At 42.5% G+C, this 24,436-nt stretch overlaps 1 protein-coding gene across 3 annotated transcripts in view; it reads left to right on the forward strand.

Moving 5' to 3' along the window:
- Positions 1-24,436, forward strand: part of LOC139931823 (RNA-binding protein Musashi homolog 2-like) — a 230,006-nt gene that overhangs the window by 173,886 nt on the left and 31,684 nt on the right. For all 3 annotated transcript variants that reach the window (XM_078286451.1, XM_078286450.1, XM_071925429.2), the window contains exons 9-10: positions 8,005-8,119; positions 13,659-13,733. In XM_078286451.1, coding sequence (XP_078142577.1) covers positions 8,005-8,119; positions 13,659-13,733 — 190 coding nt within the window. The remainder of the gene's footprint in view (positions 1-8,004; positions 8,120-13,658; positions 13,734-24,436) is intronic.

The raw sequence follows: 24,436 nt of genomic DNA on the forward strand, positions 1-24,436 counted from the left end.
ACCAGCCACACTGACATCTACACATCTGTAGGTTGCTCGGGATGTGGTGAAACTATGGATGACTCTCCCCAGGACCCCACAGGATTACAGGAATTTACTTAACCTAGAGTAGAAGTTTCCCTTGACTAAACGTTTTGGAGAAAAAACAATAAAATGGACTTGAGTTTTCGATAGTTTCCCACACCATCCATTCCATCTATGTGAATGTCTAACAATCATAGTGAACTAAGGCAGCACTTCAGAGATAATGACAGGTTGTAATGCCCCATTTCCAAGGCAGGAATCCCTCCATCATTCCTTAGATCACAGCTCAACTCTCTCCCCACCCTGCCTTTATGCATGCATAGCTAATATGATTTCATCATAATACCTATCAAGTATTGGCGCTGATGAGAGAGCAGTGTGCCATTAAAATGGACTCATATTGGTTTTAGTCAAGTGCTTCAAGGTAATGTTCTTTAATGTGTCATTTTTAATATTCCACAGTAGAGAATGATCACAACAGGAGGGAGGAATTTTCTGTAAGTCGTCAATTTCTCACTATGTCCCCATGACATGACCAACCAATTACTGCACTGAAGAGGAGAGTTAGCTCTCTCTCTCCCAGTAGCTGAGTGCAGAACTACAATACAATACAGTAGTTAGGTAAGCCAGTGTTCAGCCATAATATAAAGATCTACTGTGTGCATTGCTCTGAAAGAAGCAGAGGTTCTGGTTGAAAATGTAACATTGCCAGAGGAAAAACATTTCAACATCGTTCAACCCATATTATTTGGATAAGTTCAAACATCACCCGAGAATGTCAGATGGCAGACTTGTCTTTGATTTTATGAATGCACATTGGCAAGATTGGTCTATTCTTGGTCTTTATATCTATATAAAATACCTAATAAGGAGTAGGCCCTCCCTTTGGCTTCACAACAGCTTCAGTCCTCCTTGGATTGCTCTCATACAAGTCCTGAACTGTGTGTAGTGGGATATTAGACCTTTCTTCAAGAAGGAAAGCTTCTAGTTCTTTGAGGGATGAAGAAGTAGAAATCTACTTCACCCTCTGCGCTCCAGAATTTCACCTAAAGGTTTAATGATGTTTAGATCTGCTGATCAGGAAGGCCATGGAAGTTGTTTGGCTTCATCCTGGTGTTCATGAAACCACTCATGAATTTGTTTAGCAGTGTGTTTGAGGGCATTATCATCTTGAAATATGTGAACATCATGAGGGAACAGTGTTTGCGCGATAGGGAGCCCCTGGTCTTGTAAAATGGCCTCATATTCATAGACATTATATGACCATGCAGAGCAATAATCTGACCTAATGAGTCCCAGGAGATGGCTGCCCATAACAATGAAGGCATCCTTTGGCTTTCTCCAAATGCAAATCCATCCGGGTGTAGAAAAAAGGCAAAAATATGACTCATCACACCATGTTACTTTTTTCTATTGCTCAGGGTCCAGGGTCATTTTGTGCTTCTTACACCAAGTTATACATCTTAATGTGTTGGATACAAGCGGTTTCCGAGTGGTACCCCTGCCATAAATACTGCTTTGTAAAGTTAATGACATTCTGTTATTGTTGTCCATAGAGTCCATAGTTTTGTGGTGTTTAGCAACTATCCTGTCAAGTGTCTGTCTATCCCTGTCAGTGAACTTCTACTTGCGATCACTGTTCCTCTTTGTCGATGCAGTTCGGAAGTGTGTCATGGCGCCAGGTGGGAGATTTCGGAACCCGTAAGAAATTCCCACCGGTCCAATTTTGACGAAACTTGGAGGGATGATGCAATTTGGCACTTTGTTCTGGCGTTTAAAAAAATATACGGATTGGTCTGATAGAGACTCTATAATTTAAGGTCAGAAATTCAAGCTTTGAAAGCCCATAAGTGTTACACCATTGGTTCAATTTTGATGAAAATTGGAGGGATGATGCATTGCCTTAATGTCTATTGAGGCTACTGACGGTGGGAAAATTGGTCTCTCTGCCTCTTCTACGATGGATTTTTCCCATGGTGAGTCTAGAAAGAAGCCCCCAGTCTTTGATTGTGAGGGACTGACACCAAAACCTGACATTTACCATTGATGTTTTAGAAAAAATCTGCCATTAAACTACATTGTAGCTGCACTGGATGTGATGTCTCTATGTGACAGTGCATCATCTAAGTTTGGCCAGTTATCCACGGAAATAAGAAAAATACAGCCCCAAACAACAAAATGGACCAAAAATGCGAGGTACATCGCCAGTAGCTGTTTTTTTTAATAGTGTTAAAGTGTTTGAGGATGGATTTATCCTTTATTCATACTTTGGTAAGGTAACAGGGCCTTATAACAACTGATAATCAGGGCTTAGGGAAATTATATGATATAAAAATATATAAAACACTAAACCATCTCTACTCTCTCAGTAACCCAAGTTCATCATGTCCTCATAACTGTTTCACACATTTTTTGGAGCAATTTGCATATTTCCTATTCAGACACTGTTAATCAATGAATGTGTTCATCTTTCCTTTAACTGAAGATTATTAATTTAGCTCACAATATTAAAAAGCCATTTTGACAAGACATCCTGACAGTTTGTTAAATAAGTTATTTAACTAATAGCAAATGATAACATCATCTCGGCTACACACTGAGAGATAGGGACACAGCTGGCCTAGTGTATTTCTTATGCTGTAATGTAAAATATTGTTAAATTTATAGACTCTTACACACAAATTGTAGCTTAAAGCAAAAACATTTACATGATGGTTTCTCTTTCAATGGAACATGGTAAACCAGTATGTGCATGGTCTAAATAGTTCTCAAAGTGCTCTGACTGTTGTGTTATCCTCAGTGCTACATGACAGAAAGACACACACTGCTTCCAAATAGATACTATAGAATATGTCACATGACTAAAATTAAGAAAGCAACAGGTATTAGTAATCAAGTGAAACTAGTTTGTAAAATAAATGACGTAGAATGACCCATAACCTCCTCACTAATTGGTTGCAAAACATCCCCTACATTTGTATGCTTTGGATCTATTTTAATTTCGTATCACTTATGATGGCGTCGTCAAAATATCTGCTGTCCAGATCAAGGAACTGAGTTGTGTTTTCATCTTACACACCCACTTACATATATTTGGTCAAGACACAGTCCCCCTGTGTTTGCTAATGTAAAATATCCCTTATTCCGCTGAATGACATAGCTTTACTGTTGAAAATATTGTTTGAACTGAGTTACAAGCCCCTCTGTTCTTTAAATAACCCACAGTGTAAATTTGTGATCTAGTGTTAAATGGTTGTGAGAAGCTTTTTTTCTGAAATGAATAATCCCACACCCCCGTGCCTGACATCGTTCATTCAGCGCCCTGACATTTCCAAACTATTCACTCTATGTGTTTTGACTGTTCAGCTGGGAGTGGGAGCCAGAGTAAATGAATCACACTGTTTCCTCTCTTCAGTCTGCCAGTCCACTGATGGAATCCATTCACTAGTGAAGTTAACAGTAGCACTGCATCTCCCTCCTCTACATACACACACCACACCCACAACACTCATCCCCTAAGGACGGCCACTGCCAGTCCATCCCGCCCACACACCTTCCCGCTACACCCACAAGGTTAATATGTATGGGAGATCTATTGAAAAGGTCAGAAGCGGACCATTTCTCCGCTCTGTGTCAGATGGTTTCACACACACACACACACACACACACACACACACACAAAGACAGCTGTTTGTCTTAATCCTCATCAGTGGGTTGTTGTAGGACTACGAACAGGATGTGCAGCAAAAACAGTCAAGCAACCAGTGCATCTGAGATTTTGCTAATGCACGTGGGAGTGTGTGTGTGTGTGTGTGTGTGTGTGTGTGTGATTGATTGAGTGGATCAAGCTCAGCCACTGGCAGATTGAGGTACTTTTGAAAGACTAATAACCCAAATTAACAAAATCCTGATTTTATGAGACGTTCAGCTATTGAAATGAAATGTAACTACTTGCACATCATTCGGTCATATTAAAACTCAAAACATTCTGCTGTGGCACTGAATAATAGAAGAAATAATTCCCTTGTATCACCACAACCTCGTCTTTTGTGTTCATAGGAGTTAAGAACACATAGACAGACAGCATCAGTCTCCTTATACCCATAAAACCACATGTTTTGGGGTCATTTCCTGTTGTTGGACTGGATTCGTTTTTTTACTCCTAATTAACCGCACTGCAGTTTGCTTGGAAGAGGACCAAGACCCACATTCTCAGGTGTTTTTTTATACGCACCTGAGTTCAAATGACATTGTTCTCACCTGCTCAAACTAACCAAACTAAAGGAGTAAACAATAGTTCAAATAACCCTCTCAGGTTTGCAGTGAGTTAGCCTTCCAAGCAAACACATACAGTATTTAAAATCATTTTCAAACAACTCAAATAACTGACAGAACTGAGAAATTCACTTCAGCTCAATTACAGCAAGTGCAGGCTCGACTGTTCTGCTTTCCATTTCCCTCTCCCCCCTAGTGATTCCTTCATGGGCTATAGGTGAAACAAATTCTCACTGATAAGCTATCGACTGTATCAGTGGGCTAGAGGAGAAAACATCTCAATATATGTTGAAAGCACACAAAAACAAGTTCAGGTAACAATACCTTGTCAAAGCTATAGCACGAAATCGCTTCAACAGCTCAGCTGTCTTACAAAATGTGTGTGTGTGTTTGAGCCTCTCAGGTCTCCTGGGCACCCTTTCCCCCTCAAAACAGTGTAACCTTCCTGGCAATGAGGGCAAGGCAGGTTAATGGGGTGTCCCTTTTCTGAACAAGACATAAATGGTGCTCGAAAACCTTCATTCACAATGTCATCATTACCTTCCAAGAGAAATGGTGGATCACTGTATTTTTCACAGCGCAATTGTGTTGCCTTGATAACATCAAGAGTCCTAGACAAGCCATAATTCAGGACGATACTTGCCCCACCTAGCAGTTGAAACGAGAGCCTAGTTTGCATTTCAAAACGGCATGTAAATGAAGTGCTCTCCCATAGTTCATGTGGCTAAGGGTTGAATCTGTACCACCTTCCACATGGCAGAATTTGAATCTCTACAATCACAACTGCTGCACCTTTACAGTGCTTTATTGTCAGGCTCAGAATTGTCCTGCGGTCCTCTCTGTTCTCTTTTTCTCTTTCTTTGGCTTCGTTCACCCTTTAAAGCTTACAGAGCTCCACTCCTGCCTCCCTCCCCTCACACACTCCTGTGTTTGAAGCGGATGAACTCCCACACACTCACACCACCACAGCCTCTGGCTCCTGGCTGGTTTTAAATCCATGACAAGGAGCCCTCTCCCTGAATATCAAAGACCCAGATCTGAGACCATGTAGGTATGACTCACACCCGGGACTGTCTAACTCCCAGCAGGCTACTTGGATCGGCCAACTTGCTGGATGTGGCAGAGGCTAGCGGAGGGAGCTGATCAGATACTGTCATGTCTGCGGTCCGGGCAGAACTCAGCCGTTTTGTCACCCAGCTGTGTGAACATGTGAGAATCCCAGCAGTGTGCTGAGATTTCTAATAGACCCATTTGTCCCACCCGGTTCCTCCCTTCATGCCGGGGGTCATTCCCTGACGATAAGAGCCGCTGTGCTCTCTCCTGCACAACGTCCAACCACGCCGGGCTAGCTAGGAGGGCAGAGGAGCAGTGACAGCTACAAAGTGGCTCTGGCTGAGGGAACTGTGTACTTGAGTTGGACTGCTTTAATCGAAGGGCCTGCTAGCAGCAACAAATCACAGCTCTGCAACACAACAACCATCCCTCTGAGATAGAAACTCTTTCCATTAGTGCTTACATTTACATTTTAGGCATTTTGCTAGTACTCTAGCAAAATGCCTTGTTAAAGGATTGGTGTATTTGCATTTTTTAGCCCATTTACTACAATTCACGTATACTTTACATGACTACCGATCATTTTCCAAAGCATGCCATACTTTTTTAGGTGTTTGAATGCAATTTCCCCACCTTCCAGGCAGACATTTGTTTCCAGTGATTTCAGTACAGTACGAAAATCAACTTGCAGAGACTTGAAACTTGCTTGAGATTTATTTTTTGTCAAAGTTACTTTATCGTTGTGTGGTAATTTTTTTAAATGCTCTGCACTGATTTGAAAAGTCTACACATGCTGGTGGAAAACTCTAACATGCGGGACTTCAAAGTCTGCTGCCAAAAAGCATTGCATTTGGTCGGAAAATCCAAGTAAAGACAAATGAAGACAAACGATAAGCAAACATGGACATCATGAAAAAGATTGAGGGGGATTTGGCTTCTTCTTGCTTTAGAAAGTTATTATATTCTGGCTAACTACCAAGTACAAAATTAGTTTTTCCGATTTAGCGATAGCACATGAATGCTCCTCTCTGTCGCCCTTGGAAACCAACACAACAGAATTTACGTCTCCACCTTAAAATCCATGACTTCTAAACCCGGGCACGAATGCAGAGAATTTTAAGGTAGATTTATCACCTGAACTTTTAAATAAAAAAAAAACAGGGAAATCAAGTAAATATTAAAAAATCTAACAAAGTATGGGATGCTTTGAAAAATGGTCAGTAGTAATGTGATATATACGTACATTGTAGTAAATGGGCTAAAACATGCAAAACACTGGTATGGTCCTTTAAACTATTAAACCAACACAAGACCTTTTTCACAGATATGAACTCTTATTTTTATTTAAATTCGGCAACTTGCACCAGCAGGTAGTTTCTACCACTGGGTATGTGTGTGTGTGTGTGTTCATGTATGCTTGTGTGTGTGAGTATGTGTGTGTATATCTATGTGTGGGTGTGTATGTATGTGTGTTTGAATAGTAATGTGCACCCCTGGCCTGTCAGAGTTGCGAGCCTATTTGTATGGATGCTGGGCTGTACCTGGGCTGAGGTGTACACAGCGCTGGCGCAGCAGCCTGTCTTGTGCAGCAGGCCAGGATGACATGTGAATCGCAGCAGCCGAGAAAGCCCTGCTTAAGTGGAGGCAGTGGGGAGAAGCAGGCAAGAGCCAGGAGGCAAACAGACAAACAGATGGACAGGCCGATGCCAAGCAGGCAGTGGAGCAAATAGATTGTGCAGCATGGTGAACAGAGTCAGCCTACCAAAGAACAACCAGCAGACACAAGGCCATGCTCGCCCTGTCAGCCACTCATGCCTCTCTATAATTCGTAAAGATAGGATAGATACGTGGTAAATAGGACTCTCATCCTCATCCTCCTCCTCCTCCTCATCTGCCCCTGTCACATCCCTCATTTGATATGTGTTATGTAGGAGGAGGATATGTCAGTCTTCCAACATGGGAAATGAATGCGGTGCTGCAGGTGGAATTGGTCTGCTCGGCACTGGGGACCCAGTGAAAATACGCACACACAAAGAAAAAAAAATATATGAGAAAGACAAAGACAAAGAAAGATGTGAATTTTACCTTCTTAAGATTTAAAACACACTGCTTCTTCACCAACTTCAGATTCAAACCTTGGCAAGACTTGGAGTTAAACGAGAGTGACAACAGTGAAGCAGTAGATCCTTGAGTAGACGTCATGGTGAAAGGTTCTTTCTTTTGAGACTGTTCCGTGTTTAGGTAAAACAAAAACACCACACCTCACAGAGATACTGGACATACCGCCACACAGTGGGACTCTTATAATGGCACTGGGGAACAGAGCCTCTTCTACCTTGATGACTTGGAAACTCTAGGAAAGTACAGGGCATTGGGCACATGCTCACTGGAGCAATAACCTTTGCTTTAATGCAGGAGAAACATGATTGTAACTTTTCCTCTGAGACTTTCCTCTAAAATGTGAGGTGTTCAGATTGAGTCAGCCTTGTTTTTCCTCTATGGAAAACATCTAGCGTTGTGCAAGTCAAATAGAATACCACCTTAAAGAGCTGAGACAGCGCTGTCAGATCTGTCTGGTTGTGTGTAGCTAGGGAGTCTAATGGTTTGTCTGTGTGTGTGCGTGTGTGTGTGTGTGTGTGTGTGTCTACATAGGTAGAATGTAAGAAGGCCCAGCCCAAGGAGGTGATGTTTCCGCCAGGTACGCGGGGGCGTGCCCGGGGTCTGCCCTACACCATGGATGCCTTCATGCTGGGGATGGGCATGCTGAGTGAGTAGGACACAACACACACGCACACAAACCAACAGCAAACACAACCACATACCCCTGTCAGCGCCTCTGTGCATAGCAAAATAATGGCTAGATATAAGTGCTATAAATGTGATAAATACACCAATGAAACCTCAATTATACATGATAGAATTTCATCATTAAGTAGTCGATGTGAGACTTGGAGATATTTTTGCCAAGTAAATTGTGCTATTACTGCGTTACATCCATTACAAATGCACACATTATACAGTATTGTACCATGGAAAATTATTTGAAAACAAAAGTAAGCAAGTATTAAATATATACTGAATAACTTGTGCTACAGTCTGAACTGGGCAAATGCACAGACAAATCACACACACACATGCACAAACAAGCAGTCTGTGTGCAGTTCACCGCACAGCCTGTCTATCCGATCACAACTCTTTAACCTCACTACCAAGTGTGAAGTTAGTATTGAGGTTTTAGGTTCATCTTTGAAGATTGTAAACCAGATTTTTAACCAGTTTGCAAATTAAAAAAATGAAAGTGAGCTTTAACATTCATTGAGGGACCGAGAAAAAAGCGTGTCAGGTGAGCACACCATTCATTCATCCATTTCTACCTGCTAAAAAACCAACTTATGCAAACTCTGGTCTAGATAGCCCCATTAGATGGGCGCTGCCCCTAATTAGGCTGCTTCAAGGTGTGCCATCAGTGGCCACTGTGGTCTATTTCTGGTCCAGTCTGGTACAGCCTGCCCCTGGGCATATAGGAGCAGACCAGCACATTAGCAGGCTAAATGAAGAGGAAAATTGGTGTAATGTCATATTAAGGATTCATCACTGTGCCCCCCTTAATGGGTAATGAAGGGGACACACATGTCAGGGAGAGATCTCATCTACAGGGACCTCAGCTGCTGGCCCACCCCTCCTCATTACCATCCAGCCCATGCCTGTGGCCCTTTTTATTTAACACTACCGCACTCTCTCCTCTGTTCTGTGTAAATCCCCCCCCACCCCACTCTCTCTCTTTCTCTCTGTCTATCTATCTATCTATTTATCTCCTCAGTTGCATAAACTATCAGGGTTATGGCAGGGTTGACCTTTCCATGAGACTGATTATGTAATTGTTTGTGGTAAAAGTGTTGGTAAGACTGGCCAAGTGCCTCTGTCAGCTCTATCTAAGTCGTTCCCTGTTCCATCTCATCTGTTAGAAGTATTTAACAAGCACAGTGAACTTTTCAGAACTTATTACAGACTAATGTGTCTGCGCAGAGGAGAGCACTCTCTCCCTCCATTGGGAGAAGGCAGGCAGAAAGGCAGTGATGTGCTCATGTGAGAATATTAACAGCCAACTTGTTTGGAGACACTCTTATCTAAATGAAATTGGAACAAGGACAGCGAAACATTCCTTTATATAATTTGCATTTGGAAAAAGGGACCCTAGGCTCATTATTTAAGAAAGTGTAAGCTTCTTTTGTGCCAAATCTCATTAAAGCCATCCCTAGCTCCTTTGTTTACTGCCTCTAATCGAGGCATTTATCTTTATTGTGTTGTGCCCGATGTATGTTTGCTGAAATTAATACACATTTGAGCCTGGGCGAGGTATGGGTGTACCAGATGGATAATTGATTTTAAAGTGAATCAGAACTGTTGAGCCATAAAATAGGTACATTAGCATGCATATTAATAAGGCAAATAAGAGCGCTAAGAGGCCGCCACCAGGCCAGGCACAATGGCAGGCTTTATTTACTGAAATGGCAGCAGAGACAGCAGGTTCTCCTTTCCTTTCCTCCCCCCCTACACACTCTCTTTCTTCTGTCATCTCTTTTTCTTTTCTCCCACCCTCTCGTTTCAAAATATATGTACATGTGCACATACATATATTCATGTTATATTTTTGGTGTGTGTCTGCGTATGCATATGTTGTCTCCCTGTGAATGTGTTTGAGGGGGATAGCACCCTTGGTTCAGTGCTCCTCTCCTTTGAAGTCCATAGCTAGTGGCCCCAATGACATGCAAGCAAAAAAAAATATATATATACAAAACAGATCAATAGCTGACAGTGTCTACCCCAATATACATCTTTTTGAATGTAAATGAGAATTTCATGAGTGAGTAGCTTGAGATAGTAGCTTAAGTTAGGATGTATTTCACTCCACTGTCGCAACAGTTTCATCTTTTTCTCTATAGCTGTCTACTTAGACACTCAACACACACAGCTGCAAATACTTCTCTTTAGTAATGTGAGACCCATTGTACTGAAATAAATTAGACTAGGAAAGTGGTTTCACCATTTCAGGAAATTTTGAAATGAGGGAGTATGAGGAGCTACAGAACCTAAGCTGACAATGTTGGTTTGGTGCATTTATTCTGTTTGACATTATGACGGTCTCAAACACATAATATCCTATGTGTTGTGATCAAATCTGCTCTCCATTGTCTCATATCACAGCCCTTTGCAGACCAAACAAAGGGGGGATTTGTGATAGCCATCCATCTGTAGACGTAGAGTCCTAGTGATAACTTCTCATCAGCCCCTGATAGAGATATTTTTTTTTCCATCCTACCTCATCCATACCAGGTCGAGGTTCCCCTCACCGCCTCTCTAAGTTGCGTTTCCTTCTGCCTGCAAGAGAGGGGAAAGGGCCTGGGAGAGGCATTTTCTCATTGGGTCAGGAATAAATTGAACTTTTTCATGGACAGCAAACACTGATTAGATATTTATTACCAAGGTCAACCTTTCTGATTCCAGCTGGCGCAGGCTCTGAGGCATACAGAGCATATACACACACCCCCACCCACACACACACACACCCACACACACACACACACACACACACACACACACACACACACGCACACGCACTCACACGCACATGCACTCACACACACATGCATGCAAAGCACATTTTTGTTGTATTCACACTCTAGACACTTTTCACATGCATACAAGTGCACACACCATTCCCGGCTGAGGAAGTGTCTAAATGGGAATCAGATATATTTACAATGTCTTGGGATGGCGGAAGCTACACTGCAACACATGGTTAGATACAGTGCTGTAGAACTGGGATGTGCTATAGTATATGTATTGTACAGTTAATTGTACCAGTTAGAAATGAGAAATATCTCCTCTAGTTGTATTTTATCTCTCCAAGAAAGTACCATTAATCTGTAATGTCCACAGGCATATGCAGCCCGAAATTAACAATCTAGACATTCAGAGGGTAATGTGAAGGTAGCCAGTTCATCAGGCCAGTAGATAGCTAATGGGAACCGGCAGGATATTTAAGCCTGAAACAGGTTTCTGAGGTCAGTTTCTGAGGTTTAGCTTACACACTATGAAAAAAGACTTATCAAGGTGGGCTCCGGTGATTCATTCCTGGCCTAAAGGACTTCCTCTTATTGGCTAATTCAGTCCAGACTTATGGCTGAAGGTAATAATAGCTTGAGGAAAACAGATAAAGGCTGAGACATATACTCTAATTACAGGGTTAATTATGTTTATATTACCTTTGATGGCGCTCAAATTCTCACTGACTCTCAGGCTCACTCACTCACCCACCCACTCTTCTCAGATATCTTGTTTTGTCTGTATCCCACTTCCTAGCTGCCTGCTACCTCACACCCTGTTTCTCAATATGTTGCCCACAGCTGCTTCTGTCTGAAAACTGTCCAGCTAATTAACTGGTGGGTCTGTGGTTGTAATAAGAATCATGACAGCAGATGAACAATACATCTGCTGTGCTTAACTTTGTAATGACACTGGGCCCTCCGCAGGCCGCAATGCACCTCTCCATCCACCCAGGGACTGCACACCTTCCACACAGGCCTGGGCCATCCACAAGGACTTTGGCTTGCAGATGCCGCTTCTTAGTCACGTTTATCGTCCTCAGCAAGTTCTTTAAGCCGCCCCACGCTCATCATACCTATTAAATGGATGTGATTGCATTTTACCTTAATTACTCACAAAATCATCTTCAATTTATAGCACTAGTTTGTTCCAGAGGTCTGCGCTCACAAGATGGGTCTCTCCACATCTAACACATTTTTATACAGTGGGTAGTTTCAGCTATGCAGTCTGATTGTTTAAAGATGCGTTCTACCCATAAAGGACTTCTTGCTGTGCATCGGCATCCAGCAGAAACTGTGCTCCAGCAGTCGAAAACACTGCACAGCTTCAAATTAATGCCATGCTGGAGTTGCAAGTGTTTCGTGAGATTGCTGCCATCAACCCCTTGCCCACAGCATCTTTTTTACATAAATTGCATCTAGCTATATTTCAGCTTTAACCTCTCTGCCACGATTAAAATGCACAGACCATAAACAGACATTGTTGATCACTATATCATTGCAAGGCGCCTGCTGTGAAGTGTCGTTACGCCGGGCCATAAAGAATTAGACAGTTAAGAGCCAATAGCAGTGCAGTTTGTCTAGAGCTTGCTAGTGTTTCAGCTCCGACCAATCAGGAACATATTTGGCACCGGTTCTCGATACCCAACCCTAATCAAAGATGACATGAGGATGGAATCAATATTCATGAATGTGCCATGTAGCTATACTGAAGCTCTTGTCCAGGTGTCTTAAATGTGTTATAATGTAATGAGACTCTTCATCCATGTCATTATGCAATCTGTGTCACTCACCCATCTTTCAGGGAAGGGAGTATAATGTGTTTTAAATTATAAAGTAAATAATAAAATAATAAAATGTAAAATATTAGCAACTATGTAATATTAACATCTCAAATCAACAGGTCTGTCTTCCTTCACTTTAATCACCAGTAACCATTGATAGGGCTTGGAGAGAAAGGAGGGCAGGGTGGTGCTTGTTGACAAACTGCACACAACAGATATGATGAATTTGACATTCTTTACATCCATAATACACATGGCCATATTCTGTGGCTTGACATATTGAGGTTTCTCTTGCATCAAGTCTTGCCTTCATTTTGCCTTGATTTTAAGGATACATGAACTATGTCCAACTAGTGTGCCACGTTTTATTCAGATGATAATCTAACATCAACATTATGGGTAAATCCATGTTGCCTCTTTTTGAGCTTTGTAGCACGGAGTCAATCTTGCCTAGAGCCACTGACACCCATACGAGCTTTTGAATATGAGGAGTTTTGCTTCAAAATGAGATACCCACAGTTTTCTAAAAGTGATACCTTGGGAAACAATTTAAAATGGATTATCATAGTTTTCAAAGGAAAGCAGGTAACATAAATCCTTATTTGACACAATGATAACACTTTTACAGTCTGGATCCCCTACAGTTTTAGAGATAGTCAGTGATGAACTTCAGGTAAAGATTTGATTTCCAATGTGTATATATAGCATTTTGGAATAGAACTATTCATAGGTGGGTGAATATGCGAGTATGTAGGAGGTGTGTGTGTGTCTGTGTCTGTGTCTGTGTATGGTAACACATATTCATACATAATCTATACATAATCTCTACTCTGTGGTTATGTGGTTGTGTTTTGCACCTTGAAAATGAACAAAGTGATGCCTATTCCAGTGATTTCCTTTCCCTTTGTTTTCAAAGGTTACCCCAACATTGTGGCAACGTATGGGCGCGGATACACTGGATTCGCACCTAGCTACAGCTACCAGTTTCCTGGTGAGTCAAAGAACTTCCTTGAAATGTCAGTCTCAGAGCTAATTTTGTTATGCACACTCAAGCACACTCACACTCACACACTTGCACGCACATAGACACACACGAACAGTCATGAATTTATGCGTCAGTCACCAGATAATCTGCAGGGTTATAAGTGTGTTGCGTGTCTGGATTTCTGAACCAGCTGCTGAAAGCTGACGTACAGTGAAGTAAATTGCTTACTCCTTTTTATCCCATACTTGAACACTACCATGACCAAATGTCTAAAATGGAGGGAGTATTTTCAGGTTCTCAGTCGATCGTGGCCCAATGTATGCAAATCCATCTGTGAAGAAGCAGAAAAATGAGCACTACTTTGTGTAGGCAGATTTGAATTCCATTTTTTTTAATATGCTTTTTATAATGGAAAATGAATTAAGTCATTTTCTGTGTTAAAAGTGTTGACTCAGATTGCTGGGCGCTGAAATGGGAGTCCAAATGGGAGGTATGCAGTCTGGAGGTGAGCAGCTGTACCTGTCTGCAGCAAGGCGGCCTGTGTTGCCTCACTTAGGCAGGCATCCCGTCGATTTCATGCTTTATTTAAGGACTTTACACACACTTTGTTTGCCTTGCCAGACATCAGTCCTGCCACTGATAAGACGGAATGGGAAATATCTGACAGCAGCTCAGATCTCTGTAATAGCTTTGTGAAATAGAGTCAGGAATAGTAACAGAGGGGGGTCCAGCTGTGGCCACCTGCCGATCAGACATATGCTAGATTTATACTTGACCACAGCGTCATTCGTCGGAAGAAAGGGAATAACGTTCACTCCCTTCAGCGTGGGTGAATATGAGTAGTCTACAGGATGGGTGAATTGAGCATTTTGTTGTTTGTTCATTTACTAGAAAAATGGGTATAATTCAAGAATAGACTGACCCTCTTTCCCTGATAACTGAATTGACAGGCTGGAATTGATATGGATGGTAGGTGTGAACGGCAAATCATTGAAAACAAGAGGCACTGGGTTCATCGGAAGACTAGAACAATATAGGGAGTACACACCCAAAATGGTATGTAGCATCGCCCAAAAAGAAGCAGCAAATGTTCTGTTTCCTCAGACAAATCTCTTCCTTCTGGAGTATGAATCCAGCCTTAACCTTCTGTAGGAAAAGTCCTAACAAGATGATAACTGGGATGCAACAGGGAGAGAGGGGCGAGTTTGAAAAGGAAAGGAAGGATCAGTATTTATCCTTGCTCTGTAAATGAAATCCTGGTTAAACATGGATTTTTGAAATGTTTACTGTTTATGACAAATTAAAGGCACATCACCTTCCCCAAGGCATAATGTATGATGCTGTCTATGTTAAACTCAATTTAAAGAGTGTGATAAAGCTGTATGATTAAAACAGCATCCTCTGGGCTTGCTCTACTCTTGACAGGGTAATTGGAATTTTTAATGTATGAATCAAACTCCTTGTCCAAATTAAATAACCTCAGGCCAAATATTGACTAGTGTCCTTCCTTACTGAGATGTGGGAAGCATCCTCTATTTAAGATCAAAGGCTTTTTCTCACTGTACACAACCACTCTGAAATACTTAATCAAACACGCCTATAAATAACTGGAAGGGACCCAGCAGGTTTGATACAGCAGACACAGACTGGGTGCAAAATGTAGGGGTTTTCTTTAACACCCAATAAAACCTCAAAGTTCCACTGTTGACAGAAAACACACTGATGAAGCACTGAATAAAGTAATAAAACACTATTAGAAAAACACAGAAAGAAGAGAAGAAATATCTCACCTCAAAACAAACAAAGCTGTCATGCCTCAAACTGAAACAGAGGGCAAGTACAGAAAACAGACCTTAACACATAGTAATAAAATATGCATAACCTAAACAAAAACTGAATCTGTCTAAGATTTACGCATGTTAAGAGGTGGCATGTAGCACAGCTGGATAGACTCAAAGGAGACACTGACACAATGGGTGTCAAACAGCATCTGACACCTTAGCACCCCAAAATGAATCACCAAGTGCATTTAGTAACAGTAGCATATATTTCTGTGTCTGTCTTTGTAAGACCTGATGCTTAAAAAAGTAATCCAGCATAGCACAGATATCAGCAACCTTTAATACACTTACAGGCCCTCAAATATTATTAATCCGGTTCATGCAAATCAGATTGACCTCCCTTGTATTATTGAGCATTGCATGAATGAAACACAATAGTACTGTATTTAAACTGCCAGTTAAAACTATTCCTGGCGGTAAAATAACACACACTTAGCAACTACTGCTAAGTGGCCGAGTCTTATGAAACAACCCTACCTATGATGTACAGAAGGTGCACAGTATAAATACACAGTTAAGTGGCATGATCTTCAAATCTCAAGAAATGATCCACTCCAAATCCTTAATGAGAAAAGAAGCCTTAACTTCACCAAATGCCTCTGTGGCACAACTAGGTGCAGCTACTGTGAAGGTCAGCAGAGTGCAAAAGCCCCACAGCCAAGTAACACAGAGTTACCTGTTCTTTTTCCTGACTCATCAAAAGCACTCATAAATGTTTTATTCACTTCATAATGTGAGAGGAGATAAAAACAAAGATGATGACCAACTTAATTGCAGGACAATAATGCAGCCAGTATATTATGTACGTTTTGAGGATGAGGCGTGACAGGGCAGAAATATGGGACATAGGAATGTAAGGAGTATGGGACAGTGTCATACCTTTAGACTGACAATCAGGCCACTTGCTTCTGGTTCACTGTAAGTAGCTGTCACCCAGTTTAGTGAATACCATAATAGTTATGGATTCAGTCATATACCTTTTGAAATATAAAGCAATTTTTCTACAAATAGCCTCTTTGCTGTTGGAGGATAGCAATCAAATTGTTCACAATAGTTATAATCTTTCTGGAGCGATGTTGTGTTTATGAGCCGTTTCTTTTATGCAGCGTCTTTATCCCATGTTCAGTGTTTTAAGAATTAATCCATAGGCGTGTTTTATGATTCCCTAAAGGAAAAGATTAATAATTGAGGGAGGAATGAAGGATTTGATGAAAGAATGTGCTCAGCACTGTTTTTTTTTTATATCCCAAGGAGATTGCCCAAGCTGCATTTCATATGCACTGCTGTAATTACACGGCGTTTACCTTGTGGTGCCATCGTTTTAGCATCATGCTTGAACTAGTTGACGTTCAAAGACTACGCTGCACACTCCAGTTGTAGAGCTGCTGAACTTAGCAACTAGCTATTTATTGCAATATTACAAATGGTAAGGAGTTCAAGTGATCAACAACAACACACCAAGAATAAGATATGTTTTTATATGTTAGAGCTCCAACACCTGCTTTAGATGAGGACCTTAAATATTAAACACAAAGTAATGGCTCTCTTCTGTGACAGTGGGTACAGTTACAAGCGCAAGGCTCCGGTTACTGTGAATAGTTAACACAATTTCCCCCCAATAACCCAGGTTTACATACATTTATTTGTTAGGAGGGTTAGTTTATTCAGAGAGACTTGTGACACAATGAGATCCAACCTACAGTCACCTCAGTGCCAGACAACAGATGTCAGAACATTTTGTCAGATTGTGTTGATGCACATAGAGGACTTTGATGCAAGCAGTAGTATTGTCAGTCTCAACTGAAACTGAAAGCAGAAGAGGCTGTAATATATTCATGCAGCAAGACAGTGACATGTGACATGTGAGCGTTGCCGTTTTATTTGTGTTTGCATGGAAATGTACCTACTGTTTATAAGATGAAGACACCTGGCACTTGTACAGGGAGTGATACCACCACCACCCCTAAAAACACCATTCACTTGGACTTGTGATGTTCATCTGCTGTCATCATGTGGTTTTGAAAGAAAATAAATCCACTAAAAGATATTCTACACTTTTATCTTGAGTTGACGCTCCACCTTCATTGTCAATGCCTGAACCAACCCCCTTTGAACTGAGTATTATCCTTTCTTTTACTAACAATCCCTTGCACACCCTCTCATCTTACACATAGCTGATATAACTGCACTCCCCAAGTATACCACACCTTTCAACATTTTGAAACCCTCGACCCCGGCTCCCCCATAAAGCCAAATAGCCTCAGATATTCTTTAAATATGATCGTGTCAGACAAGACAAATGTACCCAGAGTTGAGGTTACTGTTGAAAAATGTACCTTTGAAGTAAAATGAGGCACAAAGGGACCTCACAGTCAAAGGGAGTGTTGATTTTCAGATACCTTCAAAAGAGAAGAATTGGGACATTTTCTGGAATCTCAGCTGTTGGTAAGAAAAGAAAATTCTTTAGTGTTATTGCAATTAAGATCCTTGCCTGTATTGCGATCATTAATGGGTAACCAGTAGCAGTCTTTGGTGACAGGAGTGAGGTATTCATCTCATCTGCTTGAAGCTGTTTGGCTTTCGCTTTACTGCATCAGACAAATTTCTCGCTTAAGTTGAAAAATTTGCAATTTGAGCAAACGCCTCTTCCTCAATTTGTGCCACCTACAACGAAGTTGCATGCATCTCACTCCGGTGCCCTCTTTCCATTGACTTTCCATGCAAAGCAGGGCAATGCACAGCTGTGAGAGAGCGGGAGTGTACATTATTCTTGCTATGCAACAGTCTAATTAGTGTTAACTAGATGATAAAGTTGAAAATAAAAATGGACAAGAGAACGTTAGGAATTGCTCTGCTTGCTCTTTAAGAAAAGGATGAGGAGCCCATTCTGAAAACAGAGGATGTAGCTAAAGTAATGTTACTCACCAGGGAAACTGTAAGAGGTTGGTTACTTCCCTCCAAGCAATTGTTTCTCTGTGTGACATTGATGTAATGCCCAGCACGGCTATTTTCAACTTGGAGTGCCCAGGGGAATGTCCAAAAACGCACCGCGTGAGGCGCCAAGTTTGGAGGAGACGCACACCTGACTCGACCAGACCATCAGAATAACTGAAAAAAAGGTGAAGGCGCATCCAAAGAAGCATCCTGTGTGATCATGGCCTTCAAGCCCTTATGGTGTTTTTTAAGATAACCATAGGCTAAGAATGTACAATGTTAAAAGCCCTCATGTTAAAATGCATATGGCTAGAAATAAAAAGAGCAGTTTATCCATCACAATAGCAAAGTGGTGGCAGGAGGCATTAGGAAAGAGGATGGAAAATGGTAGTGTGTATACGTAAACTGTAGACAAGTCAGGGACGTGACTAAGCTGTAGAAGGGAACATTAATAGAAGGGATACACCCCTCATACATTCATACAGTACAGTCTATTGTCAGCCAGTTGTTATGTACTCATACATGCACAGTTGCACAGACACACACAAACACACGCACTCAAAATTGCCATATTCATACAAAGACTCAGTTTCAGCAGCTGTGCATGAAGGGAAAGGCTGGAGGTGGAGGGACTTTACCAGGAGCTTCTCTCTGCTCTCCTGTCTTCCTCTGTGACTCCCTGCCTCCACAGCCGTGCCCTCTGAGCCTCCCCTGGCATAAATGACCATTATGGCTCCATTAGGGCTGCTACTAGGAGGTCATTATGCTACACTGAAAAACTAGGAATGAAGATGTTAGAGGGGTCCCATCAGGGGAGAGAGAGAGAGAGAGAGAGTGAGAGAGAGAGAGAGACATAGCACTCAGTCATCCAGCTACCCCAGATGTCATGACAGACAAACAGCAATTCAGGCCCAGTGAGTCAGTCTCTTAAGTAATGAAAGGATGGAGGGAAGGAATGATTAAGGAGAGGAGAGGGCAGTGGCAAGTGCAGCAAGGGTACAGTAAGGACAGAGGGGTGGGAGGTTTTGGGGGCAGTAGAGGGGAGTCAGGTTAACACTCAGAGTTAAACTATCCCGGCTGTTTATTAAAAAAAATGTCCTTTGCTGCAGTTACTGCTGACAGAAAACACATACACATACACATTTTTCTCTCTTTCTCATACACATAATAATTATCACTGTGTGTGTGTGTAGTGTTAGGGAAGGTTTGTGGTGGTTGGTGGGTGGGTTTTTCCGTCTGTTTTTCATGTCTTGTCACCACATCCTTCTCTTGTCACACGCATCAGCTGTGTCAGATGTGTTTTCTCGGCAGATAAGATGTGTGGGATAGCGCTGTGGTAGCCTCCATCCCTCCATATCTCCATCTCCACCAACAGTCCCTGAGACTGAACAGCACACTCCATCATACCTAAGCGACAGAAAATGACATTTCAAAAGCCTTAAATCGGCATTGAGTGTCTTTCTCTTCCTGTGTGGATGTAAACAGGACTCGGCCCAGCAGGTGATTTTGGATTCCTCAGCCTCTGGTGCTGCTGAATATGAACACCTGCAGGGTGGCCTGGTAGGGCGAGAGACGGTCCCATATCCGGAAGATGATAGGTTCGACTGCCATAATGACCAGTATGCCCGTCCTTGTTGAATTGTCCTCATCCAAGATACTTAATCCCTACCTGCTCCACTCCGCCTGTTACCACTCCTGGCTAACGCTGTGCTCTGCCCCTCTGGTCAAATGCATACCTTTATGTATGTCTCAAAGGGATATGCAAAGAAACAAAGTTATACTGTGTGTACTTTTCAATTTAGGTGCTTTAGTTCTTGAAAAAATACTCCTCAGAAACTTAGAATTGATATGGATTTAGCACATAGCTTCCAGTGCCGACAAAGTGCACTTAAAATGCTCCAAGTCATTATCATAACTTTCTGTTCCCATATCTCTTTCTATGGAAAAAATCCAAAAGAGCCGACCTTCAGAAATTGTTGCTTAGTGCCTTTTGCCGTTAAAATCCCCATTGCCAGTTTGAACTGTGATCCCCAAAACTTGAACTTAGATTAATGGTGAAAAAGTGTTCAATTATAAATTGCCTGTGTGATGTAATACATTATTTTATGCCATTCATATGTATTCTCATGGACCATAATTGTTCCTCATCAAATATAAATATTTTAGCCATTTGGGCATTGCTATACAAATTTATGCATGAGTATCATAACATAGTAGCCTATTTAAGCGTTTCATTAGCATTTCCCAAAATTTCAAATCTGTTAACGCAAAACTGCTTTGCTGGCTCAATGTAGTTTTAACAAAAGTATCAGCCTGCACGCACAGATTAGCCACTGCAGTTGCAAAGCTTACACTCATTAGCAAGACTGTAACCCTGGGCAAGCGAGCATCACTCAATACGAGGTGAGAGAGCACTGGCTTGACTGACTTGAATTTGGCTCCTGATGTTCATGTCTTGCAACGTGGGAAAAATAAAATAGATTTAGATGAGGTGAAATCCCAAATAACACAACATAAAATCTTTTCCAAGAATGACAGCCACTCCCAACACCATGATCAGGTAACTCTGTACTCTGCTGGTGAAAAACATTTAGAGGAAGAGCTTCAAGAGTCAAGAGTTTATATTCTTCATAATTCATAATTCATTCCTCAAGTTTATGTTAACATTACAAAATTGCATTAAAAAGTCAACACTACCAGCAGATAAATTGTTAATCCCCCTTGAGAATTGATTTGTTTATTAATTTAGAAGTATGGAGCAAACTTAAGAAATATGTTTGTTTTGGGTTTTTTTTTCGAAATTTGACAGCGGTGGTATACATTGTCCTCCTTGGATAAGGGGTATAGAGTGACAGGTGGAGGGTTATGGATTGGGGTACTGCTCTCTGTCTTTGTGGACAATCATGTGGCTTGGCATAGACCATTTATAAGAAGAGGAGCTGGTGAACGTGAATGCTGCCCTATGCAATTAGAGTCAGACGGAAAGAAGGGTGCATGTCCGTTCCGCAAGGGGTCAAATGAAAAATGGATATGATACCCTATCAGCATAGGAAACAGTAGGATAGGAGGATGCTGTCCTCCAAACAAAGGATACAAAGGGACAGGGAGCAGCTGTCCTCTCAGCAAGTGGGATATAGGGATAGCGACCTGCTGACCTGTGCATTGGATATGATAGTGACTGCTACTGAGGGTTGCATGCCCCCATAAAACAGGGGCAGAGCCAACCAAGCATATGATAAATACCACTGAGGTCACTTCAGGGCACGGGCCCGAAACACCTTTCACAGCCAAAGCATAACGCAGCCTCCCAGGGTTTAGCCCCTGCAGCGTAGGGTCTGCTGCTGGGGGATGAAAAGGTGCTGGCGTGGACTAAAGAGTTTTGAAGTTTTAAAACTGAGGCAACCTTTGCTAGATTGGTGGTCCAGTGTACTTATGTTGGCTGTGCTGTGACCAAGGCTCGGGTGTTCAGGGGCATCCTGTGTGTAGATCTATGAGCTCTTGGTGGAGAATGGGCTAGTCTGGAGTTCCTACAGGAGATGGTCTGTCCCTTAAGGTCTTGGCAAAAACTAACACCTGTTATTCCTTCTTGTATAAGTGGACATTGTCTTAGAGACAGTCAAGTCCAGGGTAGTGTGTTGTGCCATGTAAACACTTTGCTCAATGGTACAGTCATGAGAGTCAAGCATTCACCTTTTGGATAGAGTCAAGATTAAAGTCTAGAGTCCAGGATCCAACTGCTTGAAGTGTGGAGGAGGCCTTCTGAACCATTCTGTTGAGTAAGCCAGACACTCTCCTTCCAGACCATAGTTCATTAATTCCTGTGTAGATGATAATGCAGTTTGGCAAGCCAAGCCCAGCCATCATCAGCAGGTCTACAACTCTCTGGGTGATCAGACACTATATCTTTAACACTGTGTCTGCTACACTAATATAAATATCCCATTTCAATCCATAGTTTGCCCCTCTTTTTGGCTGCTGTGCTGGATCAGGTGAAAGAAAAGTTGGCCTGAGCAGGAAAGAGGCTAGTGAGGTGTTGACCTGTGAGTTGTGGGTGTCTGCAACATAGCAATGCGCTCCATATGACAGATCCCATTGTTTATTATTTTTCCTGCGCTCATGAGAAGTAGCAATGGCACACAGAATAGCTCTATTACTAGAGCTGGTTTCTATTGAATTAGAGTTACACAGCAGATTGTTCTTTAGATCCTGTGACCGTCTCTCTACAAACTGGGTGAGCTGTGACCCCAGCAAGTGGTCCCACAGGCCAGAGTGAGTGCTACAGGGCTGAAAGCAGATGGCCCTCCTGATGCCACACTGACTCACAGATTGGCTTTAATTGCCAAGGCTGATCATTAGCCCAATGGGCCTGTGGAGGCCGGGGCCCTCCATGAGTCACAGGCCTTAAAATAGGGCCTGACGAGGAACGTCGTGATCACATACACTTGAACAACCATGCACACACACATACAACGCTTCCTTCTCTCACACACTTGCACACACACACACAGGCACAGATTTGACACATTCATACAAAGACTTTGCAAAGCTGTGTATGAAGTGAAAGGGGCGGAGGTGGAGGGACTTACCAGGGGCCTCTCTCTGCTCTCCTGTCGTCGTCCGTGACTCAGTGCCTCCACAGCCATGCCCACTGTGCACACACACACACACACACACACACACCATCACACATACACAGACTCGCTGAGCTCCCCAGGCCATGACTCTGTTCCCAGTGACAGCAGTGAGTGTGCTGCTCTGACGTCAGTGGACAGCACTGTATGTCACGCCCTGTCTAGTTCTATGTGTGTAGTCACAGAGAAAGACTGCTCCCAGATCAGCTCTGTTCTCCATTAAATCTGATCTGTGCTTTGCTCTCAGAGAGACACTATCGGCTATATGTACCTGGACATGGAAAAGAGGCACTGGATGGATTCAACAGGTGGGAATATAGCAGCCCTCCACCACTGTGCCCCTTCACAGGAGTCTCAGTGGTTTTGTCTATTATTGTTTGTTGTTGTGCTTTTATTTTCCTATGTAGGTGCAGCGTGTCTGTGTGTCTGTGTGCGTGTTCACATGTGCAAGTCAAGTCACATGCACATGCACGTGTGCCTCCCCGGGTGCGTGAGCACCTGTCTGTGCATGACTAGCTCTTGTGCTGTGACACAGGCAGCGCTGTAAGGCTGGCTTTGTCCTGAAACTTGAAGAGGAGACTCAGCTCATTTGCCCAAGTCTTAACTCACCCTAGGAGCAGCAGACAGGTCCACACACACACATCCAAGCAAGCAAACAGCCCACCATGGAGCCCAGAGTCTAGGTGCCTGTGGTGGGGAAGATGAGCTGCTGTAACAGGCAGAGTGGCAACGCTAAAGCTCATTATGTCTTGACTATTGAGCTGCTGGTCTGGAAATGGAACTTGAGCTGCCCTCCCTCGTATATGGCTGCCACCTCTGGACGCCACTGGAGACCAGGAGGAGAAAAGAAAGGAGCAGAGACATGGAGGAAGGCAGAGAATGTGTGTCTAAGAGTCTATGCCCTGTGTCTACTGACTGTTGTTTTGATGCCACCCACTGTTTAAGAGCTCCAGGCCCAGAGAGTAGGGTTCTTGCTGGGCCTTTACCCAGCTGCCTCCTCCCTTCCCTCCATCCCTCCATCCCTCCCTCCTGCAGTCTGTGCTAATAGCTCTCCAGTAGCTCTCAGCCACTCTTTCCCCTAGTGCGTGGACATACATACGCAAACACACACACACACACATATGTACACACATTAACATAGCACACAGCCCTCTGCATACCTCTACTTCACATGGATACATTGGCTTTGGCTCCTGCCTGTAAACAGTAGCAGCCAGTGTTGTAGTGTTATTTTTGGAAGCGAGTAGTGCACTGTTTTACCCCAGTTACCCCCTGCTACCCAGAGCAGCGCTAGTCTGAGTAA

Source organism: Centroberyx gerrardi, chromosome 11 (assembly GCF_048128805.1).
Source record: "Centroberyx gerrardi isolate f3 chromosome 11, fCenGer3.hap1.cur.20231027, whole genome shotgun sequence".
NCBI lineage: Eukaryota > Metazoa > Chordata > Actinopteri > Beryciformes > Berycidae > Centroberyx > Centroberyx gerrardi.